This window comes from Pan paniscus, chromosome 2 (assembly GCF_029289425.2).
Source record: "Pan paniscus chromosome 2, NHGRI_mPanPan1-v2.0_pri, whole genome shotgun sequence".
Taxonomy (NCBI): Eukaryota; Metazoa; Chordata; class Mammalia; order Primates; family Hominidae; genus Pan; species Pan paniscus.
Window position 1 is genome coordinate 140,118,565 of NC_085926.1, and position 20,184 is coordinate 140,138,748.

Consider the following 20,184-nt stretch of genomic DNA (forward strand, 5'->3'; position numbering starts at 1 on the left):
TAAGATTAGATACCTTATCTGTACAGGTAAGTTTAATTCATTCACCCCTTCATCTGACAATATACTACTATTTAAGATTTATTTAAGATTTGCCATAACCAAGGCCAGTGCTGGGGAGTGGAGTAAGCACAGAGGAACTGCAGATGTAGGCATCAATCTGAGATGCAGCATGTCCTGAAAAAAAAGAGTACTGGGCCGAGCATGGTGGCTCACGCCTGTAATCCCAGCGCTTTGGGACGCCAAGGCAGGCAGATCACTGGAGGCTCAGAGTTCAAGACCAGCCTAGGCAACATGGTAAGACTCCATCTCTATAAAAATTTTAAAAATTAGCCAGCCATAGTGTGGTACACACCTATAGTCCTAGCTACTTGGGAGGCTGATGTGGGAGGATCCCTTGAGCCCAGGAGTTCGAGGCTGCAGTGGGCTATGATCGTGCCACTGCACTCCAGCCTAGGTAGCAAAGTGAAGACCTCATCCCCCAAAAATGAAAATAAAAAGATCCTATCTGATGGAGACGTGCTATGCCTCAGTCCAAGTTAAACCAATGTTCTAGTCACCTCTGAGATATCTCCACATTCACACGTCCAAAACCAAACATTTTATCATTTTTCCTTCTACCTACTCTCACTACTACCCAGCCCATTCCTCCTTACATTCTCTATGATTTCTATCATACAGCCCAAACATCAAGGCCAGCAGTATTGGTAAATTCAAATTTCTTCTTCCTGCCCAATACTGAATTAGAAGCCAAGTCCTTGTGAATTCACCCTAATTATATTTTTCAGATTCATCTTTTCCCCCTCTGCTCACTTTTCTTTCCCACTGCCCAAGCTCAAGATGTCCTTTGGAGCCTAATGCTTTAACAAAAACACATTTTACAGTGGTGTGTGTGGGTACGTGGGCGGGGGGATTTGGGGGGAGGGAATGTGGGTGTGTGTTTAAACCAAGACACAGAGAAATACATGCTAGCTGGGGGAGGTGGCTGAGGTGGAAGAATTGCTTGAGCCAAGGAATTCGAGACCAGCTTGGCAATATGGTGAAACCCCGTCTCTACAAAAAATACAAAAAAATTAGCCAGGCATATTGGAGTGCACTTGTAGTCCCAGCTACTCAGGAGGCTAAGGCGGGAGGATTACCTGAGCCTGGGAAGTTGAGGCTGCAGTGAGCTGTAATCATGCCACTACACTCCAGCCTGGGTAACAGAGTAAGACCCTGTCTCAAGAAAAAAGAAAAAGAAAGAGAAAGAAACATGTTGAAGGCAATATGGGGATAGTATAAAGAACATATGCTTCTGAGTCAAAAAGACAATTTAGAATCTTGGCTCTATTTGCTCCCTGAGCAACCCTGAACAACTTATTTCTCTGTAAAAACAGATATGATGCCTAAATTATAGGTTTGTTGTAAGGATAATGGAACTTGGGACTGTCACAGATGTTTACTATACAGTAGCTATTACAATATTATAACTGTGTTTAGTGTATATATGCCTCATATGCTATAGACAAATATTAAATTTAGAGTAGACTGAAAATATAAACCATAGTACAGTACTGTGTTTCTGAAATTTGTGAGTTTCCTCTGACTCTTTTTAGGTATAATTTTTTAGATCTTTGATCTATGCTTGTTTGAAAAGCTAACTTACCCGAAAGAAAGAAATGGATAATTTTAATGACAGTTAAGTCTTTTTGTGGTATTATATTATATAAGTCAAGCCCAAATGACATGCAGTGAGCATACAAGCCAGAAAGCAGGCACATTTCATCCCTCTTAACCAAACGAAACTATTCTCAATTCAGAAAGTTAAAACTCCCCAAAGAGATTTCATAACCGTGTACTCACTGTGGCATGAACCCAGCAGTAGGGTGCTTATCACAAAATGTACTTACTTGTTCCACGTAATAAAAGTTGCTCTCTGTGTTGAAATGCCAAGACCAACAATTTGATTCATCTGTATTCCTGCAGCTAAAAGTAAAGATGGATAAAACACATGTTTTAAAGCCAGTGATATTTTTCTTTATAATATTACAATGTAGAAAAAGAAATCCAATATAATCTTTAAGAAAAATACCTGGGTTTAGCATTCTAACAAAACAACTGGAATTAATAAATAAAGCATTACTAAGATGATTCTGCAGCATTTTTTTTTTACTTGAAGAAAACAAAGGTTGTTTCTTGTTTTTTGTTTTTGTGTTTTTTGTTTTGAGACAAAGTGTCACTCTGTTGCCCAGGCCGCGGTGCAGTGGCACAATCTTGGCTCACTGCAATCTCTGCCTCCCGGGTTCAAGCAATTCTCCTGCCTCAGCCTCCCAAATAGCTGGGATTATAGGTGTGCACCACCCTGCCTGGCTAATTTTTTGTATTTTTAGTAGAGACAGGGTTTTACCATGTTGGCCAGCCTGGTCTCAAACTCCTGACCTCGGGTGATCCGCCCACCTTGGCCTCCCAAAGTGCTGGGATTACAGGTGTGAGCCACTGTGCCCGGCCTTAAAGGTTGTTTCTGAATAACAAAGTAGCTTTTTTTGTTTTAGGTGCTGGGAAAAAAACAAATACTATTCAAAGTATGTCAGATTTATTTTTTCTTGGTAATAATAAGATTGGATCTTAATTTAAGCAATGATCAATCATAATAGAAGCTGGTTAATGACAATAAAGGAAAACTCTCAAGGAAAGTAGTATAATTATTGAAGCTGAGACCTTATTTTCAACACAAACTGATGCCAGGATGCAAACAAAAATATTGACTTTTTGGTCCAAATTTCTTAAAATATAGCAACTCGAGTATTTTTTGTGATATTCTTTAAAAATCTATTTATCCCACCGGGAAAATCTGGGACAACTTCAATTTGAGCATTGAGGAAAACACATCAACCCCATATAGTATTCCAAAGTTATTCAACCTGAATCTAACTGGGAGGAAACAATCAGAAAACCTCAAAATGAGGGACACTCTACTAAACTGGCTTGTACTTTTGAAAATTGCCAATGTCACAAGAATGTGCTCTAGATGAAAGGAGCCTAAGCCGACTGACAGCTAAATGCAATGCCTCCTCTTTGGCTGGGTTCTAGATTGAAAAAAGAAGTTTTTTTGTTTTTTGTTTTCACTAAGACAAGAGCAAATACTGAAGACAGAGTATTAGAAAACAGTGCTGTGTTAATGTTATACTTCCTGAGTGTTATAATTGCATTGTGGTTATAGGAGAAAATACTCCTTTCCTATGGTTCAGAAAGAAAAAAACAGTTTGCAGAAAATGGTAAATATTACAAAATATGTTTGAATCTACGAGAAAGATATACAAGAGTTTATTGTACTATTCTTGCAACTTTTGCATAGACTGAAATATTTCAAACCAAAAAGATGAGAAGAAGCAGTTCAGCCAGAAAAATGAAGTAAAAGATCTTTCAGAATTTACATTTGCAAGTAATCTTTGCCATGTTCTCAAGCAAGGTGGCCATTTCAATGTTTTGAGATGTTGTCAATGTTTAAGAATGTTTCTAACATTCTTAAAGAACTAAGACTTAGACCATAGCTTTGGCCAGGAAAGCACTTTATGTCAAATGGCCAGAAAAAAACAAATAAAAACTCATTTTACAATAGAAATAACTCAGTTGTAAACCCATGAGAGTAGAAGCTATACACTGTAACTTCTGTTTATAATCCTCTGGTATTTTGTGCCAAACAGGAAATCAAAACAGCACTAGCTATAACCTGGAATGAGGAAATGGTGAGCATTTATATTACAGTCGAAAAGAGACAAACCAGAGGACACAGCAGATGTTACCTTTCCCTGACAAAGGAGCTCACTGTGAATTACAAATTTCCATTGAAAAATACTGGGAAACTGTAATCCCAATAAAATACTATATATATGTATAACTTAGGAAAACCACAACTACAGAAGCCTGAGGAAAACTATTACAAAAAAAAACCATAAAGATTATTGTTATTTTTATAAATCCAATTACCTTTGACTGCTTCTTTTATTACGGCAACAAATTGAATCCAAAGAACATCAGGATCAATTTCTACCCAGCCAATTTGAGGATAAAGATTTTCTACCTATTAAGGAAAAGAAGATTTAGTAAAAACAGCATTAGATCAAGTCAATAGTATGGGTCTTTGGGTCTCAAAACTACTGGTTAAAATAATTAACATGATTTTATTATCTAATTAATTTTTATTGTTAAAATTGAAAAAGACACATTTATGAGATAAAAAAGGACTATATGCCAACACCAAATAGCAGTAACTCATGAGTTCACAGAAGACTTTAGCTTTGTTTATCTCTACTTTTATTTTCTAAGTTTTCTACAAGAAGGTGTGTTTTTAAAATAAGAAAAAAGGCTTTTAAAAAATTAAAAATAAATTTTAAAAAAAGTGAATTCCAGTTCAGACCACAATAGAGTAAGCACACTCCACCCTGTCTCTTCTGCTAAATACAAATATAACACCTGGACAGAATGCATGCAGCAGCCATTGTGGACTCTTAAAAAGTATATGGCAGCAGGTGGACTGGGGAAGTAGATAAGAATTCAGGTACCATGGAACTGGTGGTGAGTCTCCCATTTTTCTTCTGAAATCCCCTGGCTTAGACTCAAGACATCCTGAAAACCAGAACTGGGAGCTAGGGCACAGAGGAAGTGCCAGGAAAAGCTCTACTGTTTTGGTTCAAAGAATGAGAAAGGGAACTCCTAACACTCAGAAGAAATGGGGCAGATCTCCCATTTTTCTTTTTTCCCTTGTCTCCATACTTTTATACCCACAAAATCCTGTAGCAGTGGCAGCAGCAGTTAATAATGGTATCGGTGCGTCTCAACAGGTACCTAAAATCCTGAGGAAGGTAAAACTTCCTCTCCAATCAGATGAGCGGTGATCCCAAGAGGGTGTGGTCAACCCCTATGGCTTTTTTCTCTGTGTGTTTCTGCTGCCTAACCCCAGACATACCCAGCCGAGTGCAGTAATAAAAGCCCCAGCTTTTTGGCCGGGGACCACAAGGGGAGGTTCAGGGAATCAAAAAGTACCAGAACCATCTCAGAGAGGGAGGAACTTGGAAAAGATACCACAGAAAGTTGTATATGAACTCTTAGGCTCACCCCAAAGCTGCACTTGCATGGATGTAATCCTAAACACTATACCAAAGATACTAAGAACAGAACTAAAGGATAGACCACTGCCCAGGTCCCAGACTGACTACTAGGTTGCACACACACAGGGCAGATCCAAATAGTACTGCCAAGATTTTGAAAACAAATCTGACATGGAAACTGCAGTCAGAAGACTGAATTTGTAGCCTCTACCCAAATGCAATAAATACCTGCTAAAAGAAAAACAACAAAAATCCTCATAGGATTTATAAAAACCCCAGGGTCTTTTAACATAATATTCAAAATTTCTTGGATACAATCCAAAACTACAAGGTATATGAAGAACCAGAAAAATCTTAACTCACATTGGAAAAGATAATCAAGAAATGCCAATGCCAAGATGACACAGATATCTGATAAACAGTCTAAAGCAGCTATTATGAAAATACTCCAAGAGGAGTGAATACACTTGCAACAAATGGAAAGACAGTCTCAGCAACGGTAACTGCAGTAATCATTTAACTACGTATGTGTATATCAAGGTCAGTATATCAAGACATCATGAAGAATGCCTTAAATATATCCCATTTTAAAAAGAAAGAAAAAAGAAAGTCATAAAAGACATAAAAAAGAAAAGTTTTAGAATTGAAAAATGTACTGATCAAAATTTAAAACTTACTGGATGGGCTCAATAGCAGAAGGGAGATAGAAGAAAATTAATAAACTTGAAGATAGATCAATAGAAATTATCTGCACAACAGAAAGAAAAAAGATTGGAGGAAAAAGAAGAACAAAGCCCCAGGACATAGCAAAAGGTCTAATATTTGTTTAATCAGGGGTCTCCAAAGAAGAAAAGAAAGGGTTCAGAACAGGAAAAAAAATTACTTGAGGGAAGTAACAGTGCTAAAAGCTGCCCAAGTTCAATGAAACCTATATATTGAAGAGGCTCAGGAAACCTTTACCAGAATGAACCCAAAGCATTACACACCCAGATATCATAATTAAAATGCTGAAAACTAAAAGCAAAAAGTTTGAAACCAGACATTTCACATATACAGAACAAAAATTTAAATGACTGTGGATTTCTCATCAGAACCATGAAAGCCAGAAATAAGTGGCTCAACATTTACAGTGTGCTAAAAGAACTGCCATCCCAGATTTCTATAACAAAATCCCAATAGTATTTTTTGTAGATTCTAAAATTTATACAAGGCAAAAAAACTAAAATAGCCAAAACAACGTTGAAAAAGAATAAAGTCAGAGAGGAAAAAAAAGAATACAGTTAGAGGCACACTACCCAATTTCAAGACTTACTATAAAGCTACAGTAATCAAAATAGTATGCTATTGGCATAAAAACTGACACATAGATCAATGGAACAGAATACAGAGTCCAGAAATAGACTCACACAAATATTGACTAGCTGATTTTCAACAAAAGTACAGGGGCAATTCCATGGAGAAAAGATAGTTTTTTCAACAAATGGTGGTGTAACAATTGGACATCCATATGCAATAAAAAAAAAAAAATCAGGCCAGTCATGGTGGCTCACGCCTATAATCCCAGCACTTTGGGAGGCTGAGGCGGGCATATTGTCTGAGCTCAGGAGTTCACAACCAGCTTGGGCAACGCGGTGAAACTCTGTCTCTACTAAAATACAAAAAAAAAAAAAAAAAAAAAATAGCCGGGTGTGGCAGTGGTACCTGTAGTCCCAGCTACTTGTGAGGCTGAGGCAGGAGAATTGCTTGAACCCGGGAGGCAGAGGTTCAGCGAGCCGAGATCGAACCACTGCACTCCAGCCTGGGCGACAGAGCAAGGCTCCATCTCAGAAAAAAAAAAATCAACCTCAACCCAAACTTTGCAACTTACAGAAATTAACTCAAAATGGATCAAGATCTAAATGTAAAATGTAAAACTATAAAATGTTTAGAAGAAAACGCAAGAGAAATTTCTTGTGACTTGGGGTTAGGCAAAGAGTCCTTAGAACACCAAAAGTATAATTCATATAACAAAAAATTGATAAATTGGACTTCATCAAAGTTAAAAACATTTGTTCTGCAAAAGATACTGTTAAGAAAATAAAAAGACAAAAGTACAGACTGGTAGAAAATATGTACAAATCACATATCCAGCACATGACTAATATCCAGAATATATAAAAAATTTCAAAACTCGACAGTAAGAAAACAAAGAACTCAATTTAAAAATGGGCAAAAGACTTCAAGCACTCCACTAAAGAAAACATGTGGATTACAAATATGTACATGAAGTTAGATATTCAGCATCATTAGCCATTAGAGAAATGCAAGTCAAATCAAATAAGTAAAGTTTTAAAAACTAATGATACCAAGTATTGATGAGGACGTGGAACAACTGGAACTCTGATACATTGTTGATGAGAATGCAAAATGGTATGGCCACTCTGAATTTCTTGCTAAGATAAACATTCACTTACCATATAACCTAGCAATCCCACTCCTAGGTATTTACCCTAGAGAAATTTACCCTATAAGGTTGTACACAGGACTGGTTCAAAGCTTTTTAATATTCCCCTTAAAATCTGTACACTAATGTTTATAGCAGCTCTATTAATGATCACCAGAAACCAGAAACCACCTAAATGTACTTCAACAGGTGAATGAATGTAGTACATCCATATAATAGATACTACTCAGAAATAAAAAAGAATAAACAAGTGATATACATAACAATATGGACAAATCTCAAAGGCATTATGCTGAAAAAAATCCAGTCTCAAAAGGCTACTTGCTGTATGATTCCATTTATATGACATTCTCAAAAAGACAAGACTGTGTTATGGAAAACAGATCAGTGGTTACTAGAGGTTAGGTGAGTGGGGAGATGTGACTACAATAAAGTAACACAAGGGAGCTTGGGGATTACTTCTACACATGTCCTAAAGTTCACATAACTATACACCAAAAGTCTATTTTACTTTAACTTAAAAAATAAAATAAATTTTGTAGGCTGGATGCAGTGGCCTGTAATCCAGTACTGTGGGAGGCCGAGGTAGGAGAATTGCTTGAGCCCAGGAGTTCAAGATCAGCCTGAGCAACATGGCAAAACCCCATCTCTACAAAAATACAAAAAGGGTGTAGTGGCCCACACCTGTAGTTCCAGCTACTCAGGAGTCTGAAGTGGGAGGATCACTTGAGTCCAGCAGGTAGAGGATACAGTGAACTGTGGCCACGCCACTGCACTGCAGCCTGGGAGACAGAGGGAGACTGTCTCAATCAATCAATCAATAAACAAATTTCATAAAAATCTATGGCTTCAAGTCAAAATGATGGCTTAAACATATGCATGCATCTCCAATTCCTCCCAGTCTATTAAAAGGAAAACATTAACAAGGTTTAAATGCACAAGGACAAAGAGAAGAGCAAATAGGATCAGACCAGATTTTAACAAATTTTTTTTTTTTTGAGACGGAGTCTCGCTGTGTTGCCCAGGCTGGAGAGCAGTGGCGCAATGTCAGCTCACTGCAAGCTCCACCTCCCGGGTTCACACTTCTCCTGCCTCAGCCTCCTGAATAGCTGGGACTACAGGCACCCGCCACCACGCCTGGCTAATTTTTTGTATTTTTAGTAGAGACGGGGTTTCACTGTGTTAGCCGGGATGGTCTTGATCTCTTAACCTCGTGATCCGCCCGCCTCAGCCTCCCAAAGTGCTAGGATTACAGGCGTCAGCCACCACGTCTGGCAACAAATGTTTTTAATACGAACAGTGAGTGGGCAGGTGGTACATGGCTTAGGACAGAGGAGGAAATGCCAATACCTCACTGCCTGCTCAGATTACACTGCATCTCTACTCACCTTGGCTCCCATTTCACTCAGAGTAAAACCACTATTCCTTATAATGGCCTATAAGACCAGAGTCAGGTCACCTCTACCCTTCTCCTCAGAATGTGAGTTCCTAGAGGGCAGGGAATGTGTCTCCTTAGTTCATTTTATCCCCAGCATCTAGAAGTGCCTATGGTTTCTTAGATATTCCATAAATATAAAGTGAGTATATGAATGAACATATGAGTGAACTATGAGAGTGATGCCCGTAAGCAAAGGGCAGAGATTCTAGGGTGGAACTCTGGAAATTAGAGGTTCCTCTGAAAGCTGGGATGCCAGATGGGGTTGTACGTAGGACTGGTTCAAAGTCTTTATAAGGAGCCCCAATTCCTTTCCTCCAGCCAGATCACTGCCCCTCCCTAACCTGGCAGAAAGAGAACGTAAGAGATTTATTTCTGGAGGGGTTGAACCAGAGTTCTGTACTTGCAAATGACAGATATACCTAAGTGCCAGGGCAAGGTATGGTACCAAAAAAATGCAGATAACCAATCAAGATCACTAGTTAAGGAAAATGTCTAACATGTAGTATGAAAAGGCCAAAATAAAGAAAAAAGGAACTCTGAGGATACAGTGACAATATGGGGAGTATAAGTGTTACACAAGGTGATGTGGAAAAAGAATCTCTTATTCCCCAGTGAGCTCATCAAAAAAACAGATTTAACACAATCTATTCTCCTTCTGTCAATTAATACTTCTGCCCTTTCTAGGCAAGGCTTTTATGACTACAGACTGTAATAGTGTAACTACAAGAAACACTTTCTTACCCCAGAAAACTCAATGTGGATATCATTGCTTCAAGGCTATCAACCTTCAGACTTGACTCAGGGTCACTTCCCCCCACTTTACCAATCAGGATGTCACATACCATCCCCAAACAAGTTGCAGTAGTGAAATCTGTTCTTTTACAGGAGAACCAAACCAAAATTAGATCAAGTATATAATAAAAGTTAATTTTTTTTTATTAAAAACAAAAGACAACAACCACCTAGTCTGTTTTTCAAGCATGTACAGAGAGTACACAGTATTACTCTTTGGAGTGACCTTTCTGTCCTGTTCTTCCAACCAAGACATTATCATTTTTTATAGTTTCTCATAATGGCATGATGTTCCACTGGGGAACATGATAAATATTCTTCATTTTTCAAACCAAAATATCAAATGTTCATATGTGGAGTTTCCAACACAAAATATTCTTCTAGTAGTTAATTTGTATATTTAAGAGTCCCTAAGAAAGATTTTTTAAAAATACAAATTACAGAAAAAAGCTAAAAATGTATCTCTACTGTTAAACATTTAAAAAATAAAGGCCATAAGAAGTAAGATTGACGTCTTCTCACAGCCTATTTTGTTCTTGTCTACAAAGGGGAATCTCTTTTTTCTTTTTTAAAAATTTCTTTCCCAGTATAATCAAATCATACACTAACAGGTTTTAAGTTTCTATTATACATTCTTTCCATTGGAATATTACAAGAGGTGTAATTTTCACTTGACAGAATAAACACAATCAAGTTCTGTGTCTAAGTCATAGAGCCCCACGAATTCCTAACATTTTAACTGCAATTCAATTATTTATTCTGTAACAATGAGGTAATAAACCAGGTACTAAGCAGCAATGTAGACCAACAAGATCCTTGTTTCCAAAAAACTCAAATTATCTGCAGTAAAGGACCAGTTGCTAATTGTTTTTTTTAAAAAATTTCTATTCATTGGCCAGGCGCAGTGGCTCATGCCTGTAATCCCAGCACTTTGGGAGGCCGAGGCGGGTGGATCACCAGGTCAGGATATCGAGACCATCCTGGCTAACACGGTGAAACCCCATGTCTATGAAAAATACAAAAAAATTAGCCAGGCTTGGTGGCGGGCGCCTGTAGTCCCAGCTACTTAGGAGGCTGAGGCAGGAGAATAGCATGAACCCGGGAGGCGGAGCTTGCAGTGAACCGAGATCAGTCACTGCACTCCAGCCTGGGCGACAGAGCGAGACTCCATCTCAAAAAAAAAAAAAAATTATATTCATTGTGGACCAGCAATTTTTAAGATACAATTAAGTTTCTAGTCCTAGTGCAGTAACTCGTGCCTGTAATCCCAGAGCTTTAGGAAGCTGAGGCAGGAGGATTGCTTGAGCCCAGGAGTTCAAGGTTGCAGTGAACTGTGATCAGGCCACCTGGGGGACAGAGTTAGAATCTGTCTCTAAAAATAACAATAATTTTTATAAAGTTTCCAGAAAAAAAAAAAGCATACAAAATAAAATCCCAAATGTTTCATTATTAGAGTCAATAGACATAAAATTATTCTGCTAAGTTGCTACACAAGTTCCTAAATGCTTAGTTTTCTTTTATTATCTCAATCCCAGCAGCCCCGTAACTACACTTTAAGCAGTACTGCTATAAACTCCTACCACACAGAGAGGCATTGCTGCACACTTCTTAATCTACGACCGTGCTTTATCGGGGAAGAGCAGGCATTTTTTTGGTATTTTTATTTACTCATATCTTTCTTTTATCCAGACACATTTTCCACAGTTTAGAGTCTGTGCAAATCTTCCTGGCCTCCTGCCACTCACAGCAATCTTGATCCATCTTTGAGATTCCTCACTTCATTCCTAAAAAAACTAATGATCTGCCCCAAATTATATATTAACTGTGAAACTTTGCATTTTCTAGTAATTCATTTCTCCCTTTGGTTCCAAATATTTCAATTCCTTAAAAGAAAAACAAAAACAAACAAAAAAACAGTGCTTAAAAGTACTTTGTGTCTAGAATTATAAGGGAGACTTTAAAAAGTATCGTGTTTGTGATAAATACTCTTAGAAAGGTAATGAGTACCCAGTCACTGAAGGGTGGTGTCTGCCTTTCATTTTTCTTTTCAGGCTGGGATAGGGATAGTGTGTGGGTGGGTGGGCAGTGTTCCCACACAGCTAGCCAGAGAAGGGACCAGGGAGCTGCTACAATCCCAGTTCCACTGTCTTGGTCCTGAAACCTGAATGGAGGCCGGGCGCAGTGGCTCACGCCTATAATCCCAGTGCTCTGGGAGGCTGAGGCAGGCGGTTCACCTGAGGTCAAGAGTTCAAGACCAGCCTGGCCAACATGGCGAAACCTTGTCTCTACAAAAATACAAAAATTAGCCAGGCATGATGGCGGGTGCCTGTAATCCCAGCTACTCAGGAGGCTGAGGCAGGAGAATTGCTTGAACCTAGGAGGCGGAGGTTGCAGTGAGCCGAGATCATGCCATTGCACTCCAGCCTGGGTGACAGAGCGAGACTCCGTCTCAAAAGAAAAAAAAAAAAACTTAATGGAAGGAAGTCTGATGTTTCCCCAGAACAAATGCTCAAAGCAGTCACTACTCACTGGCACTCTAGCTGGACCTTGCTCCTGGGCAAGTGCTACGAAGAAAAACACCTCTAAGGTAGTGGGAAGAAGAATGGGACACTGAGAAAAAGGGGGAATACAGTGCTGCTGGGAATGGTTAGGTAACTGATGGCTCCGGCCCTCCCTCAAATTTCTAACATAAAAAGATGTTGGTACTGGGAAGAGAAAATAAGAACACCATAACAGGCTGGCCGCAGTGGCTCACGCCTGTAATCTTGGCACTTAGGGAGGCCGAGGCGGGTGAATTATTTGAGCCCAGGAATTTCCAGACCAGCCTGGGCAACATGGCAAAATCCCATCTCTATTAAAAAATACAAACAAATTTAGCCAGGCATGGTGGCCCCTTGCCTGTAGTCCCAGCTACCTGGGGGGCTGAGGTGGAAGGATCACTTGAGCCCAGGAGGTCAAAGCTGCAGTGAGCCGAGATCACAGCACTGCACTCCAGCCTGGGTGACAAAGTGAGACCCTGTCTCAAAAGAAAAAAAGGAACAACAATAAGAACACCATAACAAATAAATATTATTTTTGGTGCATTGACAATTGTGTATAAATCAACACTTCATTAATATGAGAACAGAAGGATATCAATTTGTTGGTTGCTGACCAATATTATCAACAATTCAAGGCTTTACTAACAACCAACCAATGATTTGGCAGGTCTCTCAAACGAGGGGAAATAAAGAATTTTATGAATTCTCAAAGATGGAAAATAGAAAACTGATGACCACACAGCCTTCAAAACTTGCCCAATACCTCTAATATCCACGGCAATCAGTTGCTCACGTAAGGAATCAGCATTTTGTGGAGTAGTAGTTAATAATGATGACAAGTGAAGAATAGAGAATAAACTTAAATTCTACAAAGATATGAAAAGTTATTGAGGCACAAGTCCAAAGGCTATAATAAAGAAAAAAGAAAAAAAGTTTTGAAAAATTAAAATGTAAATAAAGATGTGGTGGGAGATCTATCAGGGAAGTGCAGGAAGAACCAAGCAACTCACAAACCACCCTCTGGCTGGATGTGCACAGACTGCCCAGTCCCGTCCGGCGAGTCACCTCAGTCCCATCCAGGTAAGGCCGGACAGGTGGCTCCCCAGGTGGCAAGAGGCAAGCGAGCGGCCCAGGTCATACACCGGGCCCCTGGCACCCTCAGCCTGGACAGGAAGGGCGCGCGGGATTCAGCCCAGCCGAGGGAGGGAACGCGAAGACTCAGCCGGTCTGGGCGCGCCGTTCTCGCCCCAGGGCCCGCGGGTGCTGCAGGTGGCCGCGTCCAGGGCGGTAGGTGGGGCCTGCCCGCTCGCCTCCCAAGGCCGGACCCCGGGACTCAGCGAAACCCAGTCAGACCCGCGCCCCACGCCCGCCCCCAAGTCACCTTCTGCACGCTGGAGCCGCAGACCCGCGCCGCCCGGTCATAGACGTGGCAGCGGATCACAGAACTGCCCACATCCAGCCCCAGCACGAAGCCGGGGTGCCGCGGCTCCTGCGCTCTCTGCTGCGGGTCCGTGAGCAGCCCCGACATCCCGATCCCGCACGCCTCTCCGCTACAGCCGCCTACCCAGAGGGCGCGCTATAAATCCCGATGCTCCACAGTCCCAGGGCGCCGCGCCGGGCCGCCGCCCCCAACCCGGGCCCCAACCCGGCTCAGCCGGAGAGCCTAGAGAGGCCCGGCCCCTGCCGCCGGCTCCACCCCGACGCCGTGACGCCACGGGCGCGCGCCGGCGGCCGCGCGGGAGGGGTGGAGGTCAGCGGGTTTGCGCCGTGATCTGGAGCCCCAGATCGCCAGCCATGCTCAGCCTCCAGTCGCCGGCCGCGGTTGGATTGACTTGGCCCTCAACTCTTGTTTTTTTTCTTTTTGAGACGGAGTCTCACTCTGTCGCCCCGGCTGGAGTGCGGTGGCGCGATCTCGGTTCACTGCAACCTCCGCCTCCCGGGTTCAAGCGATTCTCTTGCCTCAGCCTCCCGAGTAGCTGGGATTACAGGCGCGCTCCACCACGCCCGGCTCATTTTTGTATTTTTAGTAGAGAAGAGGTTTCACCATGTTGATCAGGCTGGTCTCGATCTCCTGATCTCGTGATCCACTCGCCTCGGCTTCCCAAATTGCTGCGATTGCAGGCGTGAGCCACCGAGCCCGGCGGCCCTTAACTCTTAATTTTTTCTTTTGCGTCTCCAGCTTCCTGAGAGGCAGCGCCAGCGTTTCTCTTAACCCTAGCTACATTTGAAGAATCTCTATTAAAGAAAAATAGCTACCCCATATGCTAATCGTAAGGAGAGAAGTATAGGCTAGTTTATATAAAAATCTCAAAAAGTTTCGAGGTGCCGTAAGGCACATTTATGCATTTCTCAACTATGATTATGACTTGAGGGTTGGAGAAATTTTTATCTGAGTAACTTTGGCAGACTAACCTGTGTCTGCGTTCGTGCAGAATTTTTCAAGCTTAAAACATTTGTAGAGGTCACTACCATATATAGTTTCCATTTTTTTGCTAACATTTTGGGTGCGACTTTATTTCAGTATTATTAAATGCACAGCCATTGAATATGCTAGAGTTAAATGAAATAAAGTGCTGTTTTTCAAAAATGAAATAAAACAAGTGACATAAAAAATTCAAAATTTGGCCAAAAGTATTAATATTTATCAACAAACTGAGAGTTCCCCACGACTTCTCTTCCCAGAAAACCTGGTAAAGTTTGCACACAATACAAAGCGGTAAATATTTGCCAAATGAAATACAACGCCAGGAAGAAGACTTTTCTCAGCCCTCTAGTGGGAAAGAAAGGAGAAAGCTTAAGGTGGCTGCTTTGACCATCACACTCCACTCCTGCGGTTGCTTTTTTTTGGAATCTGAAAGCCTCACAGAGGCCCTTTACCTTTTGTTGCTGCCCAAGGGGATGGGCTCATCCAGACACTTGGCCGAAAGGAACAAGGTGTCCTGTGGAAATTTCGAGATTCTTGCGGCTTAGGTTCCTGGGCCTGGAGCTTTCCCGGGGAGGGTCCTGATCTGCAAGTAGTGGGGAGGTGGTTCCACCTGCGCCACCCACCTCTCCACTGCCACCAGCAATCTGTGAAGCCGGGGCCTGAAAATATTCCTTATCTTCTTTTTGTAAAATTAGCAAACATATGAATATATGTTTTGTGTGAAAACGTTTAACAGTGCCAACTGGTATATCAATTAAAAGGTAAAAGATAATCATTTTGGCTGGGCGCGGGGGCTCACGACTATAATCCCAGCACTTTCGGAGGCCGAGGCGGGCGGATCACTTGAGGTCAGGAGTTTGAGAGCAGCCTGGGCAACATGGTGAAACCCCTTCTCTACAAAAATACAAAAATTAGCCGGGCGTGGTAGCGGGCTCCTGCAATCCCAGCTACGGGGGAGGCTGAGGCAGGAGAATTACTTGAAGCCGGGAGGCGGAAGTTGCAGTGAGCCGAGATCATGCCACTGCACTCCAGCCTGGGCGACAGAGCAAGACTCTGCCTCAAAATACATACATACATACATACATACATACATACATACTCATTTTGAATCAAAACTTTTTTTAGACAGGTCTTGCTCTGTCGCCCAGGCTGGAGTGCTGTGGTGCCATCTCAGCTCACTGCAGCCTCGACCTCCCGGGCTCAGGCGATCCAACTGCCTTAGCCTCCCATGTAGCTGGGACTACAACCACCACGCCCGCCTAATTTTTCCATTTTTTTGTAGAGACTGTTTCGCCATATTGGCCAGGCTGGTCTTAAGCTCCTGGCCTCAAGTGATCCTCCCACCTTTGTCTCCCAGAGTGCTGGGATTATGGGTGTGAGCCATTGTGCCCAGCCAAATCATTCTTTTTTTTTTTCTTCTTCTTTTTTGAGACGGAGTTTTGCCCTTGTTTGCCCAGGCTGGAGTGCAGTGCTGCGATCTCGGCTCACTACAACCTCCGCCTCCCGGATTCAAGCGATTCTCCTGCCTCAGTCTCCCAAGTTGCTGGGACTACAGGCCCTCGCCACCATGCCCAGCTAATTTTTGTATTTTTAGTAGAGACGGGGTTTCACCATGTTAGCCAGGATGGTTTGGATCTCCTGACCTCGTGATCCGCCCGCCATGGCCTCCCAAAGTGCTGGGATTACAAGCGTGAGCCACTGCGCAGGGCCAAGTCATTCTTTTGACCAAATTGTCCTGTTAATCAACTTGCTTTCAGACAATTTGACAAAATTGGCTCTTTGGCCATACAACGTGAAGCTTGGAACATACACCTGGAAGAGTATGTTTTTTTTCTTTGTACCCTGTTCAACAGTACTGATTTGTTCCAAGTGGCCTCAAGGACTGACTGCCTTCACCAGTGCTGACCATTTTGGTCGTTGTGTGGGGGTGTGTGTGTGTGTGTGTGTGTGTGTGTGAGAATTATTGTAATTCGAAATAAATGACTAATGGGTCCAGTACTTGTCAGGGTTCTACAGAGAAATAGAAACAATAGGATAGAGAGAAAGAGAAAGAGAGGTTTATTATTTTCAGGAATTGCTTCATGTGATTGTGAGGGCTGGCAAGTCCTGGATATTTGTGGGGCAGGCTAGCAGGCTGGAAACTCGAGAAGAGTTTCCATGTTGCAGTTTTGAGGAGACTTCCTTCTTTGGGAAACCTGTCTTTGTTCTTAAAGCTTAAAACCAATTGTATGAGACTCACCCAGGTTATGAAGGGTGATCTGCTTTACTCAAAGTCTACTAATTTAAATGTTAATTATTTCTAAGAAATACCTTCACAACAACACCTAGACTGGTGTTTGACCGAACAGCTGGGCATACAGTGTGTCTAACTAGCCTAGCCAAGTTCACACATAATAGTAACCATATCAGTTCCCCATTCACAACAGAGAAAATGGCTTTGTATTACCTGATGTTAATATTTAGTATATTTCTCAAAGTGATATTTCTTGGCTTCTTGAAACCTGACACTTCCTTAATGATCCTTTTTATAAATTCAAATAAATTATATTGAGTATTATCAAATCATAGAATTTGAAAACAGGGGCCTTAGAAACCACTTAATCTAGTGTTTCTCAAATTGTTTTCAGATCTTGAACAACTTTGAGGCCACAATGAACACTATCTTCCCAAGAAGATGCTTATACACACAAAATTTTGCACATAACTTCAGGTGCCAGGTGTTGGGTAAAGCAAACATAAAGATCTCAGATAAAAATCAAGATCTTATTTCACTGTTGAGTAGGAGAGGCCTGGGGGAACAAAGAGATACCTGTTTCTCCCGCTTGCTTTGTTCTCTGTCAGCACCTCTAACCCTGCTCTTCTCTAAGGGAAAGGAGTATATGGGCAACAAGGCACAGGGCTCAGAGGCTCCTAAGGCCTTTGATAGCTGGTCAGTCATTCTTTTTTCTTAATTTTTAAAAAATGTTATGGATACATAGTAGGTGTATATATTTTTGGGTTACATGAGATATTTTGATACAGGCATGATAATCACATCAAGGTAAATAGGGTATCCTTTATGTCAAGCATTTATCCTTTGTGTTGCAAACAATCAAATTATACTCTTATGTTTAATGTACAACTAAATTGACTGTATCAAAAAATAGTCGACGTTGGTGTGAATATGGTGAAAGGGGAACACAGACTGCTGTTGGGAATGTAAATTAGTACAGCCTCTATGAAAAACAGTGTGGAGATTCCTTAAAAGAGCTAAAAGTAGATCTACCATTTGATCTAGGATTCCCACTACTGGGTATCTACCCAAAAGAAAATAAGTCATTATATGAAAAATACACCTACACAAATATATTTATTATGGCACAATTCACAATTGCAAAGATATGGAACCAACCTAAGTGCCCATCAACTAATGGGTGAATAAAGAAAATGTGGTATATATATATATATATATATACACACACACTATGGAATACTACTCAACCATAAAAAGGAATGAAATAATGTCTTACAGCAACTTGGATGGAGCTGGAGGCCATTATTCTAAGTGAATTAACCCAGGAATGGAAAACCAAAGAAGTAGGAGCTAAGTACACAAAGGTACACAAAGTCATATAACGGACTTTGGAGACCCAGAAACAGGAGGGTGGGACGGGGGTGTGTGATAAGAAGCTACCTATTGGGTACAATGTACACTACTCAGGTGACTGGTGCACTAAAATGTCAGAATTCACCACTATATAATTCATCCATGTAACCCAAAACCACTTGTACCCCAAGAGCTATTGAAATAAAAAAATGTGATTTTTAACTATAGACACCCTGTTGTGCTATCAAATACTAGATCTTATTACTCCTTCTATTTTTTTATACCTATTAGCTATCCCCACTTCCCCCGGCCCTACCCCTCACCCCTGTCCACTACCCTTCCCAGCCCCTGGTAACCATCCTTCTACTCTCTGTCTCCATGAGTTCAATTATTTTAATTTGTAGCTCCTACAAATAACTGAGAACATGTGAAGTGTGTCTTTCTGTGCCTGGCTTATTTCACCTAACATAATGACCTCCATTTCCATCCAAGTTGTTGTAAATGACAAGATCTCATTTTTTTAATGGCTGAATAGTACTCCATTATGTGTAATACCATATTTTCTTTATCCATTTCATCTGTTGATGGACACTTAGGTTGCTTCCAAATGTTGGTTATTGTGAATAGTGCTGCAATAAACATGGGAATGCAGATAGCTCTTCGATGTACTGATTTCCTTTCTTTGGGGTAGTCCATTGTTATTGATTCAGAGGCCACTGCTGCTGTGTGCTGCATTACCTGGTGGCCTTATCTTTCATCTGACCCAGCTGCTACATCTTAGATTCTGGGCTGGACTGCTCTCCCAGGCTGCTTCTCCACCACTGCCACTTCTTACACGTTACCCTCTTAAGCAGGCCCAGGATTAAAAATCCTTGTACCAGCCTCCCACACTCTCAAGAAATTTGATTGCAGCTCCTCAGGGCTGGATCAGAAATTGTGTAAAGGTCATCATTCCCTGTCACACCCCAAAGGGAAATGAATGGTGCCTCAGGACTGATCCCAGTGACCTCAATGCCCTCCTTCCTCCAAAGAAACTAGTCAGTGTCCCTTCCTCCTAGGGTGACCAACAATCCCAGTTTTCCCTTGACTGAGGAATCTCTTGGAACACAGGACTTTGTTAAAATCAGGAGTTGGTAGGGCAAGCTGGAACAGTTGGTCACCCTACTCCTTTCAGAAGCTCCAAGTGCTCCTACCAATGTTTTAGGGCCTAATCATCATCCCAACCTCCTCTTCACTAGTCTTCCTAGAGGCTCTTGGGTTCTGCAAGTAACTTCCTTTGGGGACTCTGGCTACATCATGTTTTGGTGTCAATTGCTGGTTTTAGACAGTAAACTCCTTCAGAGCAGGGATGGGGCCTTAGTCTTTTTTCCTCAAGGCACAGAAAGTATTCAATGACTTGGCCGAGCGTGGTGGCTCACCCCTGTAATCCCAGCAGTTTGGGAGGCCAAGGCAGGTGGATCACTTGAGGCCAGGAGTTCAAGACCAGCCTGCCCAACATGGCAAGACCCCATCTGTACTAAATATACAAAAATTAGCTGGGCATGGTGGCCCATGCCTATAATCCCAGCTACGTGGGAGGCTGAGGCATGAGAATCACTTGAACCCGGGAGGCAGAGGTTGCAGTGAGCCAAGATCGCACCACTGCACTCCAGCCTGGGCGACAGAGCGAGACTGTCAGAAAGAAAGAAAGAGAGAAAGAGAGAGAGAGGAAGAAAGGAAGCAGGGAAGGAAGGAAGGAAGGAGAAAAGAAGGGAAGGAAGGAAGAAAGAAAGAAAGGAGAAGAGAAGAGAGAAGAAGGAGAGAGAAAGAAAGGAAGAAAAGAAAAGGAAAGGGAGGGAAGGAAGGAAGGAAGGAAAAGTATTCAATGACTGAATAA

General features: G+C 41.6%; 1 protein-coding gene across 5 annotated transcripts in view; it reads right to left on the reverse strand.

Annotated features, from left to right (window-relative positions):
• Window positions 1–14,007, reverse strand: part of GK5 (glycerol kinase 5) — a 73,320-nt gene extending 59,313 nt beyond the window's left edge. For 3 of the 5 annotated variants that reach the window (XM_055110574.2, XM_055110575.2, XM_055110573.2), the window contains exons 1-3: window positions 13,679–14,007; window positions 3,964–4,057; window positions 1,887–1,962 (exon numbers count right to left, since the gene is read on the reverse strand). In XM_055110574.2, coding sequence (XP_054966549.1) covers window positions 1,887–1,962; window positions 3,964–4,057; window positions 13,679–13,825 — 317 coding nt within the window. In that variant the 5' untranslated portion in view covers window positions 13,826–14,007. The remainder of the gene's footprint in view (window positions 1–1,886; window positions 1,963–3,963; window positions 4,058–13,678) is intronic. The other 2 variants (XM_003826521.4, XM_055110576.2) reach the window with 2 other exon arrangements.
• Window positions 14,008–20,184: the final 6,177 nt, after the last annotated feature.